General features: G+C 36.4%; 1 protein-coding gene across 48 annotated transcripts in view; it reads left to right on the forward strand.

The window, feature by feature from the left end:
- Window positions 1-19,646, forward strand: part of Nrxn1 (neurexin 1) — a 1,146,022-nt gene that overhangs the window by 979,120 nt on the left and 147,256 nt on the right. For all 48 annotated transcript variants that reach the window (XM_063262405.1, XM_063262407.1, XM_063262423.1 and 45 more), the window contains one exon: window positions 117-288. In XM_063262405.1, coding sequence (XP_063118475.1) covers window positions 117-288 — 172 coding nt within the window. The remainder of the gene's footprint in view (window positions 1-116; window positions 289-19,646) is intronic.

The raw sequence follows: 19,646 nt of genomic DNA on the forward strand, positions 1-19,646 counted from the left end.
CAGAAGAAAACAGCTGTTGTCTAAGGCATGTTCTTGAACAATGCCTTCTATGAAATTCTTATCAAATGATAATTTGTTGAATTAATAGGACCTTTTCCCCCCATCCTTCCTAACAGCACCAAGGAAAAATTGGAGTTAAATTTAATGTTGGGACAGATGACATCGCCATTGAGGAGTCCAATGCAATCATTAATGATGGAAAATACCATGTAGTGCGTTTCACGAGGAGTGGTGGCAATGCCACGTTACAGGTGGACAGCTGGCCAGTCATCGAACGATACCCTGCAGGTAAGCAAGGGCTTATGGACCTGGGGAGTTTTATGAAAAAACAGCTGGAAAAGCAAAGCAATGTTTGCGTCCGTTTCTTCAAATTGTGGGTTTTCTGAGAAACCATCAAGTATTTATCAGATTTTAGAGTCACGTCAATGTAATGCTGTCCTAAACTGTTCTTGCTACTGTGTAAAAATGACATTTTATAGATGAATTTGAAGCCACACATTGTCTTTTGAAAAATCCAGAACATCAGTTCACCAGAAAAATGCACACATTAAAAAAAATGTGTCAAAGCATTTTACTGAACCTTTGCATTTGAACAAAAGAAAGGCTTTGTCAAAAGTAACAGTTAAATTTTAAATTCAAGGGAAGGAATATTATAACACCTTTTTTGAGAGAAAATAAAGCTGTTCCTTTGACAGTGGCACACACAGACACTTACAGAACACGTGAGCAGAACAGAGGGCAGGCGGAGATGTAGCCAGGAGTGAGGTGAAAAGAGGCACTGCAGTACAGATCTACAGCTATGAGGAAAGCCAGTTCACTTCATTTTCATATAACTATAGTGAGCACAAGGACTCTGAGATAAGAGTGTCACCAGCTGAAGTCTGTAAAACGTTTTCTTTCTTACAGCAACTTATGACACAGTGTAACTAAAAACAGAACCAATTTATATCACATGCAATAGAACCGACAACAAGAATAAATGCAGAAGCAACTGCTTTGTTGCAATTATTTGCTTCTTAGAATAAATAATTTGACTAAATAATTTATCAATTAGACACCAATTTTCTCTGGGAATAATCAATAATGAAGAGAATAATGTCCTTGACACCAGTCTGAGCTTCTTCTGACTTCTATCATTCTCTGGTTTCAGCCTTAACCTGTTCATTTGTTCTGCAAATATGAGATGAATTAAATGTGACAAAACACACTTCCTTATGATGACATTTAAAATCAAGAAAACCCATCTGGAAATTATTGAAATACTGACAAGCAAAAAGCATTCAATAATTGTTTATCAAGTTGGTATTCTTGAAAATATCAAGGCCAACCTGGACTGCAGAGTGAGCTTCAAGACGACTAGGACCGAGAGACTGTGTCTTGGAAAGAAAGAAAGGAAGAAAGAAAGAAAGAAAAAGAAAGAAAGAAAGAAAGAAAGAAAGAAAGAAAGAAAGAAAGAAAGAAAGGAAAGGTGGGAGGGTGGGAAGGAGGAAGGAAAGGGGTGAATAAAAGAAAAAGACATAAAATGTATTTAAAGATTGGAAGCTGATAATGAATAATAAGAAACAAATATTTAGAAACAATTTCATACTTATAATCTTTTCTATCCAGACACCTACTCTAGGTACCCATTCACTAAAGAGTGCTTTAATTAATATTGACAAAGGAAGATTGAACCAAGTTCCACTTGTTATTGTGGAGGACACATGCAATAGCTCATGAAAAATTACATGTATGCAACACATAGGAAAATGCATGAGGAAATGCTATCCACATAAAAACATGACATTCTGCAGGGATTACACGCATAAGAGCTTAATGTTGTGAAGAGCGCAGACACATCACCATTATGCCATCTAATTGTCCACCCATCTCCACTGTGTGCACTTCAGCATGATCTAATGAAGGGGGAAACATGAGCTTTTCAAACATTTGCTTCTCTTGGTGTTTTACCAGCAGCAAAACCATAAAGGTTGAATATAAATTTCAAAGTGGGAGTGATCTAGAACAAACTGATTTTAAGTATGAGTTCAATATCGTAGTCTAGTATATATCTTTTATATCAGCTTGTGGTTTGGCTATTTTTATTTTAAAAATTTAGGGAGGTTATTATTCATTAGAACAGCCACTAGACTAATGGTTTTTCCACCAAATCCTATAATCAGAGAAGCAGGAACGGAACTAACAGACTATATTTGCTTCCTTTTAAAGTGCCTGCACTGCAAAATAGAAGGTTTGAAATTAGTAATTAAGGATAGCACTTAACCTTCCATTATAGGCCTTTGTGGTAAGTGCTTTTATATGAAGCAATTTGTCTGATAGCAACACACACGTTTAAGGAAAAGCACCTAAAGCAGTGACCAGTGGTATTACCCTGTCAATTGTCAGGAAGGCTTTCATACAGAAACTAATTAGGAGATGTGGATTTTAGGCTCTTTTGGGAATGCGATATTCCTACAAGCCAACAATTCATATTTAAGAATAAATATTAAAATTCTTGTAAACCTGTCTTCAATTATATTCTGTGCGTGAGGCAAAGTACAGAAGTAATACTTTGCAAATCCTTTAAAGTTGAGGAAATTATTTCTTATTTTATGTCAGTTAAAGCTCTAGAATATAATGCATCATTAATCTCTGATTTGTTACTAATTACAGTATTTAGCAAAATGTTCTCTCAAAACAAAATAGAACTCGTCTTCTCATGTTACTCCACAAAGCCTTATGTCATTTTGCTGCACCCCAACTCAAGATTTCCCAATAAATTACTTTCTTTGCAAAATAAACTTTGGGTTCATATATGAAAAATTCCTTTTATATCTTTACAAAGTTAATGATTTTATTTCTGTGAATACATTAAGCCTATCTACACATGTCTAAAGAATGTATATACTACACACAAGGAACTTACTAGAATCCTTGTTTGGCAACAAGGAAATTTTTAAGTATTCAAGAGTAGAAATATCATACATGGGGAAATATAAGGGTTTTCATATTTAGCTAAGAATATATTAAAAAATAAAAATCCAGATTTTTCATAGGACACAACTGATTCCCAGAAAGACAGATTATTTTGCAGTGAGTGGTGTGAGTAACCGGGAACAAAATTTGGGTCTTTTCAAGCAAGCATTTATTGGTTGGAGTTAGCAGGTAGATTTGGAGACTGAAACACATTCATGGAACTATTAAATAGCTCGTATGCTAAAGAGAAAAGATATGAATGAGTAAAAAGTTAACAGGGTGAGTAAAGAATGCATTGTAAGTACTTGAGAACGAATAAAGAGGAGATGTTTCCATTTTTAAAATTTCTCCTCTTCCCTTCCCTCCCCTCCACACCCGTCCTCTTCTCATTCCCTCTTTCCCTGCCTCCACTTTTCCTCTTTTCTCCTCTGAGATTTTCTCCTCCTTTCCTTTCCCTCCACACTTCCTGTCTTTTTGTTGGTTTGTTTGTTTGGTTGGTTGGTTTGTTTTATTATTTTTTCTTTTGCTTTTGATGTTTTTATTTTTTGTTTCTTTGTTTGTTTGTTTTGTTTTGTTTCTTCTATTTAACATTCAGCATCCTAATTTCAGAGTGTTTCAGGAGAGGGCAGTAGATAGCAGTGAACTGGATATCTGTGGCAAGAGAGATCACTAGATTAGCTGCCTTGGGGAACAGGAAGGATATTGAGCACCTACCAAAATCAAACCAGAATTGCTACTGGGGTTTGAAGAAAGAAAAAAACAAAGGTCTAGAGTATTGTAATGAAGTCAGTCCTTTAGGTAAGAGAGAACTTGAAAGAAGATTTCATGGGATAGTTGAAGTGTGTTTTTCTAGCTCTCCAATTTGGCTGAAGTCTTATAGGTTTTAGCTAGGCACTCAATTCTTTGTTTATTGGCTAAATTTGATATAATTTAGGTCATGGGAAAGCCATTCATCACTGCCATTAAATTCAACCCATTTATGTAGACAAATTGGTTACTCATTTTTAACTCATGTCTTCATTAATATCTTTATTAATTAAGACAGTTCATTATTTAATATTAAAAGTTTGATGCTTTTTTTAAAAAAAGGTTATGTTTAACCTACTTTTGGCTATGTGTGATGTAATTATGAAAACCTACTTCATTTGCCATCAGAATATTTAAAAGAAGAAATAAACTTCAACGTCTTTCTACTCTAGCTTCTTTCATTGAGAAAAAACCAGAGTGAACCTTGGAAAGGCCAACTGATTTTCGTTAGGTTACTATGCCAGTTAGTAGCTAGACAAAACTAGTAACTCTTATCTGTAGGTGACAGAAACTCAAATAACAAAAAGCCCTGGGTGAAGCCTTTGTCTCAGCAGTTTAAAGCCTGGGGTCCAGCTTCACTCTTTGCCCTGTACATGGCTATGTGCTTCCCATTCTGTGATTTCTGCTGACACAGACACAAATAAAGATTAAGAAAATTAAACAGTAACAGGTGGGATAAAATCGATTTTGTTACAAAAGCCCCAGGTACTTTGTTTACACTAACTTTTTGAGTCAGTAGCATTCATTAGTAGGCTGATTATTTTTAAAGTTAACTTGAATAGCTTAATTAGTGAATTAGGTAAATCATTACAAACAATTAGAATTAGCACATTAGAGTCCTTCAGGACTTAGGGGGTGGAAAGTCTATCAGAGCAGAAGACTAATGCAGTGTTGTGTGAATTACATAAACTTTTATCTTCAGTTGTCAACAGATTCTAGAACACGAACATGTCAGTGAGAAAAGTTTCCCTTTGTTAGTTTTCACTGAAATAAAATCACAGATATGTTGAGCATTTATCATAACACATCAGTGTTTGGCTTCTGTTTGTCTTCACCAGTCTGAAGTTTTACAGGTTTCCTCTTAAGCTCTCTCTGAAGTCTGAGAACAAGAACCTAAAAATCGATTTTTTATGTCAAATATCTCTCTTCATGGTCTTCGATTTTGTTAAGAATTTAGGGATACTCTTGTTGTTGAAGCATAGTAAACATTTTATTGAACAATATATTAAACACACTGGGCTTACATTACTGGCTAGGCATCAAAGACATCTCAGACAATGAGAGAAAAGCAATTCCTTTTTATGATTTTTAATTGTTCCTACATTTGATAGGTCCTGAATATTTTAAAATTCCATTCAACTGTTGCTATCCCTAGCTTGTGTAAAATTGATATCCGACTAGCCAGCACAAATCATGACCAGTATTTTCACAAGGACCAAATCTATGAATGACAAAAACCCACAGATCTAAAGGGACTAAGACATAAAAGATGACTGTACTGCAGGTTGTAGATTAGCTTCTAGAACACATCAGTTAACAACTTGTAAAACCAAGGCCGATGTGAGGCCTCTGTAGGTTGACAGCACTTGCTACACTACCCTGGTAACTGGTAGGCATCCCATTCCTACCAGAGAAACAAACATTCTTTGGATAACCATTCTTTGTTTGACCCAGACTAGATACAGGACTCAACATCTATAGTCCCAGCCCCTTGCAGTCTTATTATGGTAAGACAAAGACAGAATTGACCAAAAGCTTGAATACACAGAGGAGTAGCACGGGTGGAAGGAGAGGACAGACTCTTGAAAAGCTGTCTTCTGGCCACCACCTGCATATTGACACACACATGCTATACATATAATGAATAATAAAAACAAATCCTGGTAAATCATAATAAACCCTGTACTTTAATTGGCAACGGATACTGATATACTTTTGTTGGGTTTGAGACTCGCCAAAGATTTTCTTAAACAGGGGCAGTGAATGAAAAGCACAACAAACTCTTATCTTACATTACTTACAACTGCCTATTAGGTTAAACATTTAGAAATGTTTATTATGTAAAAATTTTTGCTCAATTATCTTTTATTACTTTCGTAGAAACAAAATTTAGGACAGAATTTCATGTTTTTGCCAATGTATAATATTTATTTGAGGCAAATAATTTATATATGCTCATGTACATGCAGTTATTAGAGTAGTAGTATATTTGTCTTACAGAATATAAACTCGATTTTCTAACAATCTGAAAGTATCATGCAATCTGATATTATACAGGGTTCCTAATTAATACAGAATGACACAACAGATGATAAAAGCTTAAGAAGTATGAAGCCTCTAGTAGGCTGTATATTAAAATTAAATCGGGATGATGAATATTTTGTGTCAAATTTAGTTCCACAGATAGAGAGAGAGCTTTCAAAGAAACACTTTCATCTTACGTGGTTTCAAGTCTGTTTTGTTTTAGCTTTTTGAATTTTCCTGCATTCAATAACAGCCAACTTCCCTCAATTCTGGGAATCTGAGGCTTGACTTTCTTCCTGCTAAAGTTTTATTGAAGTAATTTGTCATCTTGAGTACGTCATCTCTACTGGTGGCCGAGAGATTTAAAGTGGCCATTGAGACTTCAGGACAGACTAGAATGAGCGTAAGTCCATCCGGAATATCACCATATGCATTTGCAATGAAGAATTTTAGCTAGAATTATGAGATATAAAACTCGGCAGAACAGAAGAACATTAAGCCTCATTTTTCTAGATAATGTCAACTAATTGATAACACACCATCATAACTTTTCAGGTCACCTTTGCTGGAATGTTTTAAAACTCCAAGTAGAGCCTTCGGTCCTCTCATTTATTATGTTTTATTGCTAGGGTGGCAGATGATCTAGAAGACACTACATTTTACGGTTAGGGTAGAAACAAACAAATGAAGCTTTTAAAAATGCACAAGTGGCTTGGCTGAAAAGAGGCAGGATGGTCACAGAAAATACCTGTGCTTTATAGAAATGAGGTTTCCATAGAAGAGTACATCCACGGGGTTTAAGAAGTTTAAAAAATGGTGTTGAAGTGGGAACAGAGTTCACCCCAAGTCCTGGGCATTTGTAGAACCCTTCAATTCTACAAGTGAGCTGGAAATGTGATTTGGGGATGACTCTCTGTGTTAGGAATTTACTGTATATTGTCATCACCACGGAGGTGTCATAACGAAGTATGTCATTCACATTTACAGAATCTTTACATGGCAAAATTATTAGTGTTTCATTTCGATTTTTAAGAGGACTTACACTTCCAAATAGCAGTCAATTGTTGAAAGAATCCAGGACAGGAACCTGGAGGCAGGAGCTGATGCAGAGACCATGAAGACTTGCTACTCATGGCTCGCTCAGCCTGCTTTTTTATAGAACCCAGAACCATCAGCCCAACAATTGCACCACCTATGATGGGCTGGACCATCTCCTGTCAGTCATTAAGAAAATACCCTCAGAGCCCTACCTACCACCCTATCACATGAAGATATTTCCTTAATTGAGACTTCCTATTCTCAGATGACATTAGCTTATACCAAGGTGACCTAAAACTATCCAGGAAAAATGTCCCAGAGGGATATACCTGATCTTGAGGTGGCCAGATTGCCATCTGCCTGAGGAAGAGCCACACGGACTTCCAGCATGGCTGTACACATTTGCTTCCACCACTTCCTCAGCAGCGTGAGGTCTCACGTACTTCAATAATCTTAGCCACTCTGGAGGAGGTAACATGAAACATCAAGGCGCTTTTGACCTACATTTCCTTGACTGCTTAAGGATTCTGAGCATTTTTGTTTGTTTGTTCGTTTGTTTCTCAGCCATTTGTGTTTCCTCCTTTGAGAGATCTCTGCTTGGATCTGTACCCCATTATTTTAACTGTTATTTGTTTTCTTGATATATTTTGGACATTAATACTCTATGTGATATGTGGTGGGCAAAAAAATCTTTCCATCTTCTGTATAAAATTTGGCTTCTTTATAAAACATCAGGTATCCATGTGTATATGAATTTATGTCTGGGTCTTCAGTTTAATTCAATTGATCGATACATGAATTTTATCAATACTATATTATTTTTATTACTATACCTCAGTAGTATAGCTACTGAAATTGTATGTGGAAACTTGCATTTCCATATAAAGCAAAAAATTGTCCTTTCAAAACCAGTGAACAATTGTGTTGGGCCATTTTTACTTTTTTAATCCTCCTAATCCATGAGCAGGGGAGATCTTCCCATGTTCTCAGTCCCTCTTCACTTTTTTTCTTCAGAGTCTTGTAAGGTTTTTACCACACATCTTTCACTTGCTTAGAGTTACCCCAAGATATTATATATATTTGAGATCATTATAAAAGTTTCTGGATCCCTGATTTCTTTCTTAGTCCATTTGCCATTTAAATATATGAGGTCTACTGCTTTTTTGCATGTTAATTTTGTACATAACTAGTTTGTTGAGCAGGAATTTTGTGGTGGAATTTTTAGGATCACTTATACATAATAATATAATATATCATAGCGTTATATATACTTATATAATATACTGTAATGTCACCTGCATTTAAAGACACTTTGACTTCTTTCCCTATCTGTTTCCCCTTAATCTCCTTTGGTTGCTTTATTGCTCAAGCTTAAGACTTCAACTACTATACTGAATAGGTTCTGGAGAGGGAGAGGGAGAGAGAGGGAGGGGGGAGGAAAAGGGGATGGGGGAGAAGGGAAGAGGAGAGGGGGCGGAGGAAGAGGGAGAGTGAAGAGAGTGAGGAGAGAGAGGAGACAACATTGTCTTGAACTTAATTTTAGTAGAATTCCTTAGGTTTCTCTCCATTTAACTTGATGCTGGCTAGGGGCTACATATATTGCCTTCATTATGCCTTTTGAATCCCTAATCATTCCAGGACTTTTTCTTAAATGAAAATGTTTTCCAGTTTATTTATATTACAGATTATATTTATTGATTTACATATATTGAACTGGGATAAAGCCTATGTGAAAATGGTGGATGATATTTTTGATGTGTTCTTGGATTTGTCTTGTAAATATTTAATTGAGAATTTTTGCACTTATCTTTAAAAAAAAACTTTTACGCTCCAGATTTTATTCCCCTCCCGGTCCACCCCCCCCCCCGTTCTACATCCCATACCTGCTCTCCATCCCCAGTCTCCACAAGAATATCCCCACCCCACCCAGGCCACCAGACCTCTTAACTTCCTGGGGCTCCAGTCTCTTGAGGGTTAGGTGCATCTTCTCTGACTGAACCCAGACCTGTGAGTCCTCTGCTGTATGTGTGTTGTGGACCCCATCTCAGCTGCTGTGTGCTGCGTGGTTCGTGATCCGGTGTCTGAGAGATCACGGAGGTCCAGGTTAATTGAGACTGCTAGTCCAGCTCCCTTCAACGTTTCCCTAATTTAACCAGAGGGCTATCAGCTTCTGTTCATTGGTTGGGTACAATTATCTGCATCTGACTCTTTCAACTGCTTTTTGGGTCTTTTGGAGGACAGTCATCATAGGTGTCTTTTTGTGAGTGTCCGATAGCTTCAGTAATGGTGTCAAGTCTTGGGGCCTCTTTTGATCTAGATCCCGCTTTGGGCCTGCCCTTGAACCTTCTTTTCCTCAAGCTCTTCTCCATTTCCGTCCTTGCAGTTCTTTCAGACAGGAACAATTATGGGTCAGAGCTTTGACTATGGGATAGCAACCCCATTCCCCTCACTTGATGCCTTCTCTTTCTGCTAGAGGTGGGTTCAGTAAGTTCCCTCTCCCCACTATAGGGCATTTCATCTACCCCACTCCACCCCCTTGAGTCCTGAGGGTCTCTCATCTCCCACGTCTCTGGTACATTCTAGAGTGTCCTCCTAACCTCCTCCTTCACAAGGTCACCTGTTCTATTCTCTCCGCTGGCCTCAGGGCTTCAGTCCTTTTCTCCCAAACAATACATAAGATCATGTTCCCCTCTCCTCCAACCCCCATGCCATTTCCTTCCCTGATCCCTCCCTTCCTCCCGCCTTGTGGTTGCTTTCTTCTTCCAAGTGGGACTGAGGTGTCCTCTCTTGGGCCTTCAGCTTGTTGATCTTTTGAGTTCTGTGGACTCTTGGGTATTCTGTACTTTTATTTTTTGGACAATACCCACTTTACTTATTAGTGAGTACATACCATGCATATCCTTTTGGGTCTGAGTTACCTCACTCAGGATGATATTTTCTAGTTCCATCCATTTGCCTGAAAAACTCAAGGTGTCTCATTCTTAATAGCTGAGTAGTATTACACGGTAAATGAACCACATTTTCTGTATCCATTCTTCTGTTGTGGGTCATCTGGGTTGTTTTCAGCTTATTTTGTTGTTGGGTTTGGGTATCAGTGTGACTATGACTTCAGGAAACGAATTGGTCAGTTTGTCACTTTGTCTTTTCTGGACTAATTTGAATACTGTTGGAATTAACTTTTAAAGTCTGGGTTGGTCCTGGGGGGTTGTTTGTTTGTTGTTTGTTGTTGTTGTTATTGTTGTTTGAAAGACTATTATTACTGCTTAATTTTACTAGAAGGTATAATTCTCTGTTCTCTAATCTAAATTGTTCATCTGATCTTGATGCAAGTTTGAGAGGGTCATATGAGCCTCTGCCAATTGTGAATACATGCTTTTAAAGTATGTCTTTATAATTCTCTGGATTTCCTGTATGTCTGTGGATAGCCATATTTTCATTTCTAATTTATTTAATTTGCATCTTCTCTCTCCATCATTAGTTAATTTGGATGAGAGTTTCTTAATGTTGTTTATTTTTCTCAAAGAGCCAACATTTGTTTCCTTGATACTTTGTATTATTTTCGTTGTTATTGTTTTTATTTTATTGCTTTCAGCCTTGGGTTTCGATATTTCTTGCCATTTAATAATTTTGGATGGGATTTCTTTTTTTTTTGAAAGCTCTAGCTTTCAAGTGTGATAAGTTACTAGTCTAAACTAACTCCAATTTTTTATAAAGAAACTTAGTGCTATGAACTTGCCTCTTAACACCATCTGTATTGTTTCATTTATGTCTGAGAATGTTGTGTATCCATTTTACTCAATTCTAGACCATCTTTAATTTCTTTCTTAATTCCTGTCTTGGCCCATTTTTTATTACACAGTGAGTTGTTCAGTTTCCATGAGTATGTAAGCTTTCTATTATTATGATTGTTATTGATATTGGGCATTAATCTGTAGTGGTCAGGTAGGATGTGGGATACTATTTCAATTTTCTTGTATTCCTTAAGACTGTCTTTGTGTCTAAGAATATGGCCAATTTGGGAGAAAGTTCCATAAAGTGCCGAGAAGAAGGTATATATTCCTTTGTGTTTGGCTAAAATGTTCTGTAATATCTATTAGGTTTATTATATTTGTTAGCTGCAAGATTTCCTTGTTTAGATTTTGTCTGGATGCCCTGTCTATTGGCAACAGTGAGGTAGTCTCCTACTATATTATGTGATTTAAGCTGTAGTATGTTTATTTTATGAATTTAGATACCCTTGTTGGTGCATGGCCTCTTGCCCTATTTGCTTTCACTGAGTATCTAGTACCCTTCTCTAGGTCTTTGAATTAGTTTTCATTCGAAGTCTATTCTGTCAGATATTAAAATAGCTACACCAACTTGCTTCTTAGGTCCATTTATTTGGAATCTCTTCCATCCTTTTACCATGAAGTGATGACTATCCTTAATCTATGGATTTTTTTCATGCAGCAGAAGGATGAATACTTTTTTCATATTATTTCTGTTAGTCTACGTATTTTTATTGAACTATTGACATTCTTAACATTGAGAAATATCAATGAGCAATGTTTGTTGGTTACTGTGATTTTATTTTTATTATTATTGGTTTGGTGGTGGTTGTGGATGTGAGTTCACATGTGTGTATGTGTGTATGTATGTGTGTATGTTTCTCATCTTTTGATTTGCTTGTGTGGGATTATTTATTCCTTTTTTTAATGCTTTAGGTTGGAAATTTTCTTCTAGCTCACTTATAGGTCTGGGTGCGTAGATAGATATTGTTTAATATCTTTTTTTGCCCAGAAAGTTTTGCTGGGTACAGTTGTCTGGGCTGACATCTATGGTCTTTTAGCATCTATAGATTACCTATCCAGTTCCCTCTGGATCTTAGTATTTATATCAAGGATTTGGTGTCATTTTAATATATCTGGCTTTATATGTTACCTGGTCCTTTTTCTTTCTTGTAGCTTTTAATATTTTTAATATTTTGAGGCAACTTTAGTATATCCAGTCTGTTTGGTGCTCTGTATGCTTATTGTAACATCATGGGGTTTTTCTTCTTTAGATTAAAGAAAGTTTCTTTTATGATTTTGTTCAAAACACTTTCTGTGCATCTGGCCTGAGTTTCTTGTCTTTCCTATTATTCTTAGGTTTGTCTTTTCATATCGTCCCAGATTTGGGGAAGGTTTGTGCATGGATCCTTTCAACTTTAACGTTTTCTTTGACTGAGATACCTGTTACTTCTCTCATTAGCTTCAGTGCTTGATATTTTCTGTCCCATTCTCTCGTATTCTTCCTCTACAAGTCCCTAACTTTTTTACTTCCATATTTCTCTCAGTTTGGGTTTTCTTTATTAATTTTATTTACATTTTCAGGTTTTGAATTGTTTTATTCCTTTACTACCACTGCTTATGCTTTTTATAAATTTCACACATTCATTTCTCTTTAAGGATCTCTATCGTATCTATAACTGCTATTTACGGTTTTTTTTCTTGGGTTTCAGCTATGTTGCAATAATTAGAATTTACTGTGGTAGGACTGCTGGACTCTAGTGGAGCCATATTGTCCTGTCTATTATTGATTGTGTGTGTATGTTTTTTCTTTTGCATGTTTTTTGTTTGTTTGTTTTTGGTTTGTGTTTTTTTGCTGATGTCTAGGCATCTGGGTTTGGGAAGATAACTCTTAACTCTAGCTGCTAATATATGGTCCTGTGTTTTGGGGGCGAGTATTTCTTTTCCCTTGATTTCTGTTGCTCTTTATGGTTCTTAGGAGTGGGTAGTGGCTGTGTTTTGCCAGGTAGAAAATTCTTGTGGCATCTTGATAGGTATGGCTACTGAGGATTTCAGGTAAAATGCATTTTTAGGCACTGGGAGCTGACATTTGAAATGTGATTGGGAAGAGGAGTGCTGAGAGGGTCTCCAGGAAGGAGGAAAGCAGAGCGTCTTTGGGGCTTCAACAGGTGGTCTGCTATGGTGCTGGGAATGAGAGTAGGAGTTTGGATTCCTAGAATGGAGGGCGGGCTCAGGATCTACAACTAGTCTACCTGCTCAGCCAGTCCTCATTGACACTGGTTACCCAGGAAATGCCTTTTGGAGTTGGGTGCTGGGATATAGCAATAGATGGGCAGAAGGAAATTTGGAGTGGTAAGACTGCTCGATCCACCGGAGACAGGTGCAGTCGGCAAACAGAAGGCTACAAAACGTGGTCTACTACAAAGCTAGTAATGAAACCTGTGGAGGAAGAGGTGGATTTGGAAGAGAGGAGGGTGAAGTGGAGATCAGTAGTTAACCCACCTGCCTCCGTAGCCGGGGTTCCCTATGCATTCCCAGGGAGTGTCTGCTAGAGTTAGGTGCTGGGATAGCATAGTGAGTAAGGGCTTTATTTCTTATTCAGTGATACCTAGTTCTTTTTTATATGGGACTTAAAATACCAATTATTATTGTTCGGTTTTTACATGATAGGAATTAAAACCAGAGACTCCTTGTGCTAGATAGGTTCTCTACCATTGAGATTCATAGCCAATCTATAATTAATGTTTACTAACAATACTACTTACTTCTGAAGGCTATCCTGAGGTCCTTTCAATTTATAACATGCTCTATAATAAGGCTGTTTCCAAAATCGCATTACTCTTTAGTTAGATGCAAAAGATTAGATGCCATGTCCAACTTGTACCCACTTTTAAGTACCAAAATTGCTATAAGAAATACAGACCATGGTGTACATTACCAAGAGCAGATCTATGCTGCAGTCTTAAGCAAGATTAAAGTTGAGGTGTTGTAACAGTTCACAGTGAATACTCAGGACCCCACTGCTTGGTTCTGATCACAGTTCCAGTATTAATTATCTTAGCTTTCCATGCTTTCTACTCCTCTAGGCTTTAAGGTTTTTCTTTTCTTTCCTTTCCCTTTCTTTCTTTCTTCCTTTCTTTCTTTCTTTCTTTCTTTCTTTCTTTCTTTCTTTCTTTCTTTCCTTCTTTCTCTTTTCTTTTTTTGACTTTTAAGATGAACATAATAAAATACATATCATTTAAGGGTATTTGAAATATAATAGTTGTTGGTTTTAGACAATTTGTAGCTTGTTAAACACAAGTAAATAGCAAAGACAAAAGAAAATAAAGTAGCTCTCCTACTGCTCAGCAGAATATTCAGTGCTGCAGACTCCAGTGTCTCTGAAGGAGTATGTACAGCAGTGCCACTTTACTCCTGTTTTCTATTCCTGGCTTAGTTCCCAACAGTTAACTTTGGCCTGAAAACATTAGATGGAAAGCTCTAGAAGTAAACAATTTGCAACTTTTACACCCCTCACAATTGTAAGTAACATGGTAAAATATCCCCATCTGGGGTGTCCAGCGTCAGATTTGACTTTCTCTAGCACATTGATGCTGGATAGCCACCCCTCCATTACTCACTGAAGAACCATAAAGATTCCAAGACTCAGCATTTTGTGGTGGCCAAGCTGGTGCTCAAGTGGCCAAGGACAACGAGTAGTGATGCCAGTATTTTGATTGGAATATTTAGTTATCATATTTCCATCTCATCATTAGATATTATGGAATAATTTCTTACTACGCTTAGTATAAAACAAACTTTCCCATAAGTGCATGTGGATAGGAAAACCACATCATCTTATACACTTCCTGGGGATTCTCAGTAGTTCCAGGCATCCACTATGGGTTTGGAAAATACTGTCTTAGGATAAAAGTGACTACTGTATTTCCATCTGGGAACAAATACATCTTGTCTCAGTGGTCAGAGTTGGAGACTCATACACAGATACATGGCTTCCACTTATTCAGATTACTGCCTCTGACCCCAGCAAATGTGTAATTGCTGTAGCTCTTTCATCTATTCAGGACAAAGCTCTCTAGACGCTTTGCCAGGAAAGCCACAGTTTTAGTTGACAGGGTAACACAGAAAATGTGTTCTGAAAATATTTAAATAAAGGAGTTGACATGTCACATTTTGCTCTTCCATGAAGGTAATCTAAATTATTATATGTCAACTCCTTTGTTGGAGAATCATTTGGATTTAAATGAATGAACATTATAGATACCATACAGGTAGACGAGGCACAGTATTGTATAGAATTTCACCACCAGGAGGCTATATGTAGGGGATGTCAGAGGATGAAATTTCATTTGGATTTGGATGGTCTGACAAGTGCACTGTCTGAAAGCTATCCATTTCACCAAATACCTTGGACTTTCCAGTCCTTTTCATTGATCTATAGCCAGCCAAGCATTTCTGTTCTCTATTTCTTAAAATAACATGTAACAATTACCATAAAACATAATCACTTAAACAGGGACAGTGCCATGAAAGTTATGAAGAAGTGCACATGGTACATGGTTACTCCTGCCTAGCAAACGTACACAGGACCATCAACTTGAAACCTTAGCTTCCTTATGCCAGACCTGATGTAACTGAGACTTGCCTTTAACGGAAGAAACTAGAAGTAGTTTATTAGTTATTTTATAAGGATGGGGGTGAAGTGGATGAGCAGAATGTGTTAATTAGAATAAAAACTTCAATCTCAAGTTACAAAAATAACTATCAGATTTGAAATGCTTACTTATTGTATAAATAAAATCTTTTCACATATCAATATACTTTCAGTTACTCATAAACCACACGTTTGATTTTTCTTCAGATAGATGGACTTCATGTATCCTAATTGTTTTATTTTTAAAAATTTAAACAATGCATGTTTATTTTTCTGCTTAAAGGTGTTTTATCCAGCATTCATTTCCTTGAGAAATAGAAAACTTTGTGACAGGATAAGGAACTAGATATGGAATGAAAACTAGGAGCATGGACACCACTCTTGAATATACCGAAAGACTCATGACAAAGGCCTATCCATTGATAAGTTAATAAATTATGTATTAAGATCCATATAAGACAGTCAGATCCTAAAACAGTCCAAAACCTCAGATCCTGCTTTAAGTCTTCAGTAATGAAGCATTAAAACCTGTGTCCTCTCTCTCATCTTGTTACATTAGATAAAGAGCAGGGAAAGAAAGAGAATGCTCTCTTATTCTGTCGGAGTTTGAATTATACTTGGGAGGAAGGAAACAAAAATTAGGGAAGTAATTTTATAATTGGAATTCCCTGTCCCTAAGAATAAATATGAGGACTGAAAGAAACATGAAGAAGGCTGGAGAGGGGACATACAATGCTTAAATAGGACTGTACTGTCTAGAGAGGTTAAATGGTTAAATATCATATAGTTTTCCACATCAGGTGCTTTGTATGCTCTGAAGAAGTTGAGTCATTTTTAACTCTGTGATGTTGTGAATTTTGCTGTCCACTTGAATAATACTCAGCTAATGACTGTGGTGAGAGATTTCTCCCTGGTGTAAGTTAAAATATTTAAAAGCCATCCTTACTGATGAACACTCTTGGATTTTATTTCTAAATTATGCATCTTTCAGGTTCCAGGCAATTTTGTTCTGTTTGGTTTTTTTGTTTTTGTTTTTGTTTTTTACTAGATTCCAGTTCCTCTGGTCATTTTGTTACTCTCCTGATACACCAATGTGTCAAAGTAGTTCTCATTATCACAATAAAGCAAGCAGCCACTGAATCCAATAATGGCCTTTATTTTCCACCATTTTCTCTCTGTGCCCCGTTAGTAATTTAAAGCCTTTTTTCTTGTAAATTTTTACAATTACAATAGCAAACCCAAGTGCTGACTCATTGTTTGTATAGCATTTGTTATTTTAATCATCTGCTTTACCTTGACTCTTGTCTTAATGAAGACACCTAAAAGACACTAAGCTGCTGAGATAAATGGAAAACAGTGTGGTATTGCATACCTCCAATCCCACATGTATACCTATTCTGAAAGCTAAATTTGGAGTTCAAATCCAACTTGGGTAAAATATCAACATCTCCTCAGAAGACCAAACAAAACAAAACAAAATGTGTGGTAAGTGAGCTGCTCATTGAACAAGGAACTGCTCAACATACGTAAGGACCCAGGTTCAACCCCTTCAACCCCAGGAAAACATAATGGGGGAATGAATTTAGAATATTTCAATGTTTAATCAAGCCAAAGCAGGAAGGCCTATTGTATTTGTCCATAAATTGTGGGGGTGTCCTTTTTATATTTTAGTAGCTTGTTTGGAAAATAGAGATAATATGAATGTGAACAGTTTTACCAAATAACTTCCTTCAGCTTCCACGAGCTTATACTCCCTTCAGACCTTTCTAATTCTCTAGAACCAAGGGACAAATCCATACAGGATAACAAATCAATCATCACACATTTGATGTTAGTGGTCCAGGTGTTGTCTGAGTTCTTCTTACTTTTCAGAGACTGTAATTGATATAATCTATAGAAATAATAATTACCATCACATATTTATGACCACATGAAAGAAACTGTTAAGAAACTGCTACTTCATGCTTTATAAGCATGTATCTAATTCTAAAATATAATGTGATGTGATAAACTTTGGACAGATTTAGTAGTATGCCCATGTGCATATTGCTGTAATTTTTTCTTTAATAGTATTAAACATAATTAGATGTATTTCTCAATGTACTTTAAATATTTAAAAATACCACTTAAAGTAAATTATTATCCTTAAAGAGAACTTTTCATTTTTTGAGAAATATGTCACGTAGTGTTATTTGTACTATACTATTAACTAATTTATTTTGATAATGTAAAATGATTTAACAGCCAACTCTTCTTGATACTAAATTACGCTGTGATCCCTTGGCTTAGATATCAAATACAAATTCTTTCTTCAAACATGAGGCAATGTAGAATTTTGCTTTAGTTTCACACTTGTGAAATAAAACACTCATGGCCAGATATCATTACAGCAAAACCAGGAGCATTCTGTGTCACTTTTTCCCACCTAGGTTCCCACCTGGCTCTTGGGAGATCGCATTTTCTTGTAGCAAATAAAAGTATAATGAAAAGCAAGAATAACTTATAATTTGGCATAAGTTCCAGTTAATGTCATTAGCATTATATACACTATTTTGTTCATCTTTGTTTATTTCACCATTGCCACATCCCTCTAAAAGAGAATCTGATCTGTTTCTACTCTACATAAACAATCAGCATTACAGATTTTGTTGTTTTCGTTATTTTTACCCACACATTGAGTTGCACATCTCTGCAAATAATTAGCAGAAAGTCACTGTCAATTTTTACCATGTGATTTGATTCTATATCTAAGTTTCACTGTTGAATTACTTCAGCTTTTCACTGCACTGAGGAGAAAAGCAATAACGACTGCAGTTGCCATAGTGATCTAGCTCCCCAACCAGAAGGATTCATAGAAGGATTTAGAATGAATATAAGACAATTGAGCAGGCCTGGATCACGAGGAGACTGGGAGCAGAGCATGGGATTGATTTGTTATAGTTTGCAGAGCAGACATTCATTGTAGCAAAACATCTGAGAATAGAAGTTTATCGAAGAGACAAGTACTTACTGTGATGCTATCTTCTGATGCCTTTAGTAATCAATTTAAAATATTATATTTATGTACAAAGGAGTATATATCTCTGTGTGAGTATATGTATGTGTAGCAACAATAAAAGAAGAGACCATAAATTTGAAAGTGAGTGTACATCCAGGCAACATGAAAGGATTTGGAGAGAGGAAATTATAGTATAGTCAAATAATTATCCAAAAATATTATACGAATTGTCATATACTTAAAACTATGCAGGTTTACAGAAGAGACCAAAAAAATCAAACATTCTACTTTTATAGAACTTGTAGTTCTTTGAAGCAAATAACAATATTTCAAATATAAAATTTGGAGAGTAGACCAGAGGGATTCAGAAAGCACGTCTGAAATTAAGGTGGGAGGTGACATACTAGTGCTAGGATAACTTATGGCCTGGAAGATTCAGTTGGAAAGACACTGGCATTGACAGTGAAGGCTGGATTGGATTCTTCCTGAGGATGAAAGCTCCAGGGTCATCAAGCAGAGCCGAACGCAAAGGCAAGACCTGTACCCCCTTCTCTCAATCATCTTGCCAGGTAAAATCCCTAAACGAAGTGTGAAATCTGCTTACATAGATAGGTAGGAGTGATTAAATTTGTATAAACTTTAGCAATTATGAGAGATCTTGGGAAGCTCACGTCTTTTAGACACCAACTGATCAGCTGGAACATCCATCCATTTGCCAGACATTCTTTACCTGACCAGTCATGGTGGCTGTCACCCTGGTGTAGGTGCACTGAGCTGAGTACCTAACAGGGTCTGGTATGCCTTGAGTTCAGCTATCAGTTGGCATCATTTTTCAGAGATAAGTACCAAAAGGAAACTCAACAGGGGTGAAATGTGTCCCACCTTGATTAGAATATAATCTTTCCAATTCAGCCATGAAACGTCCTTCTTGATTTATTTGCGTAACTGTTCCCATATCTTCCCAAACTAACTGTAATTATTTACTATAATATTTGTTGTTTACGTAAGATATGAGACTAGAAATTACCACTAACAGATAAGGTTTTGGGGCCATAGCATTTGTTTTTGGAATTTTAGAAATGGCACAATAAATATTTTCTGATTTCACAGCATTTAGGAAATTGATAAAAATCATAAACATGTTTCTGTAAGAGAATCTCAGCTCATTTAACCATCAGCGTAT

Source organism: Rattus norvegicus, chromosome 6 (genome assembly GCF_036323735.1).
Source record: "Rattus norvegicus strain BN/NHsdMcwi chromosome 6, GRCr8, whole genome shotgun sequence".
Classification (NCBI taxonomy): domain Eukaryota; kingdom Metazoa; phylum Chordata; class Mammalia; order Rodentia; family Muridae; genus Rattus; species Rattus norvegicus.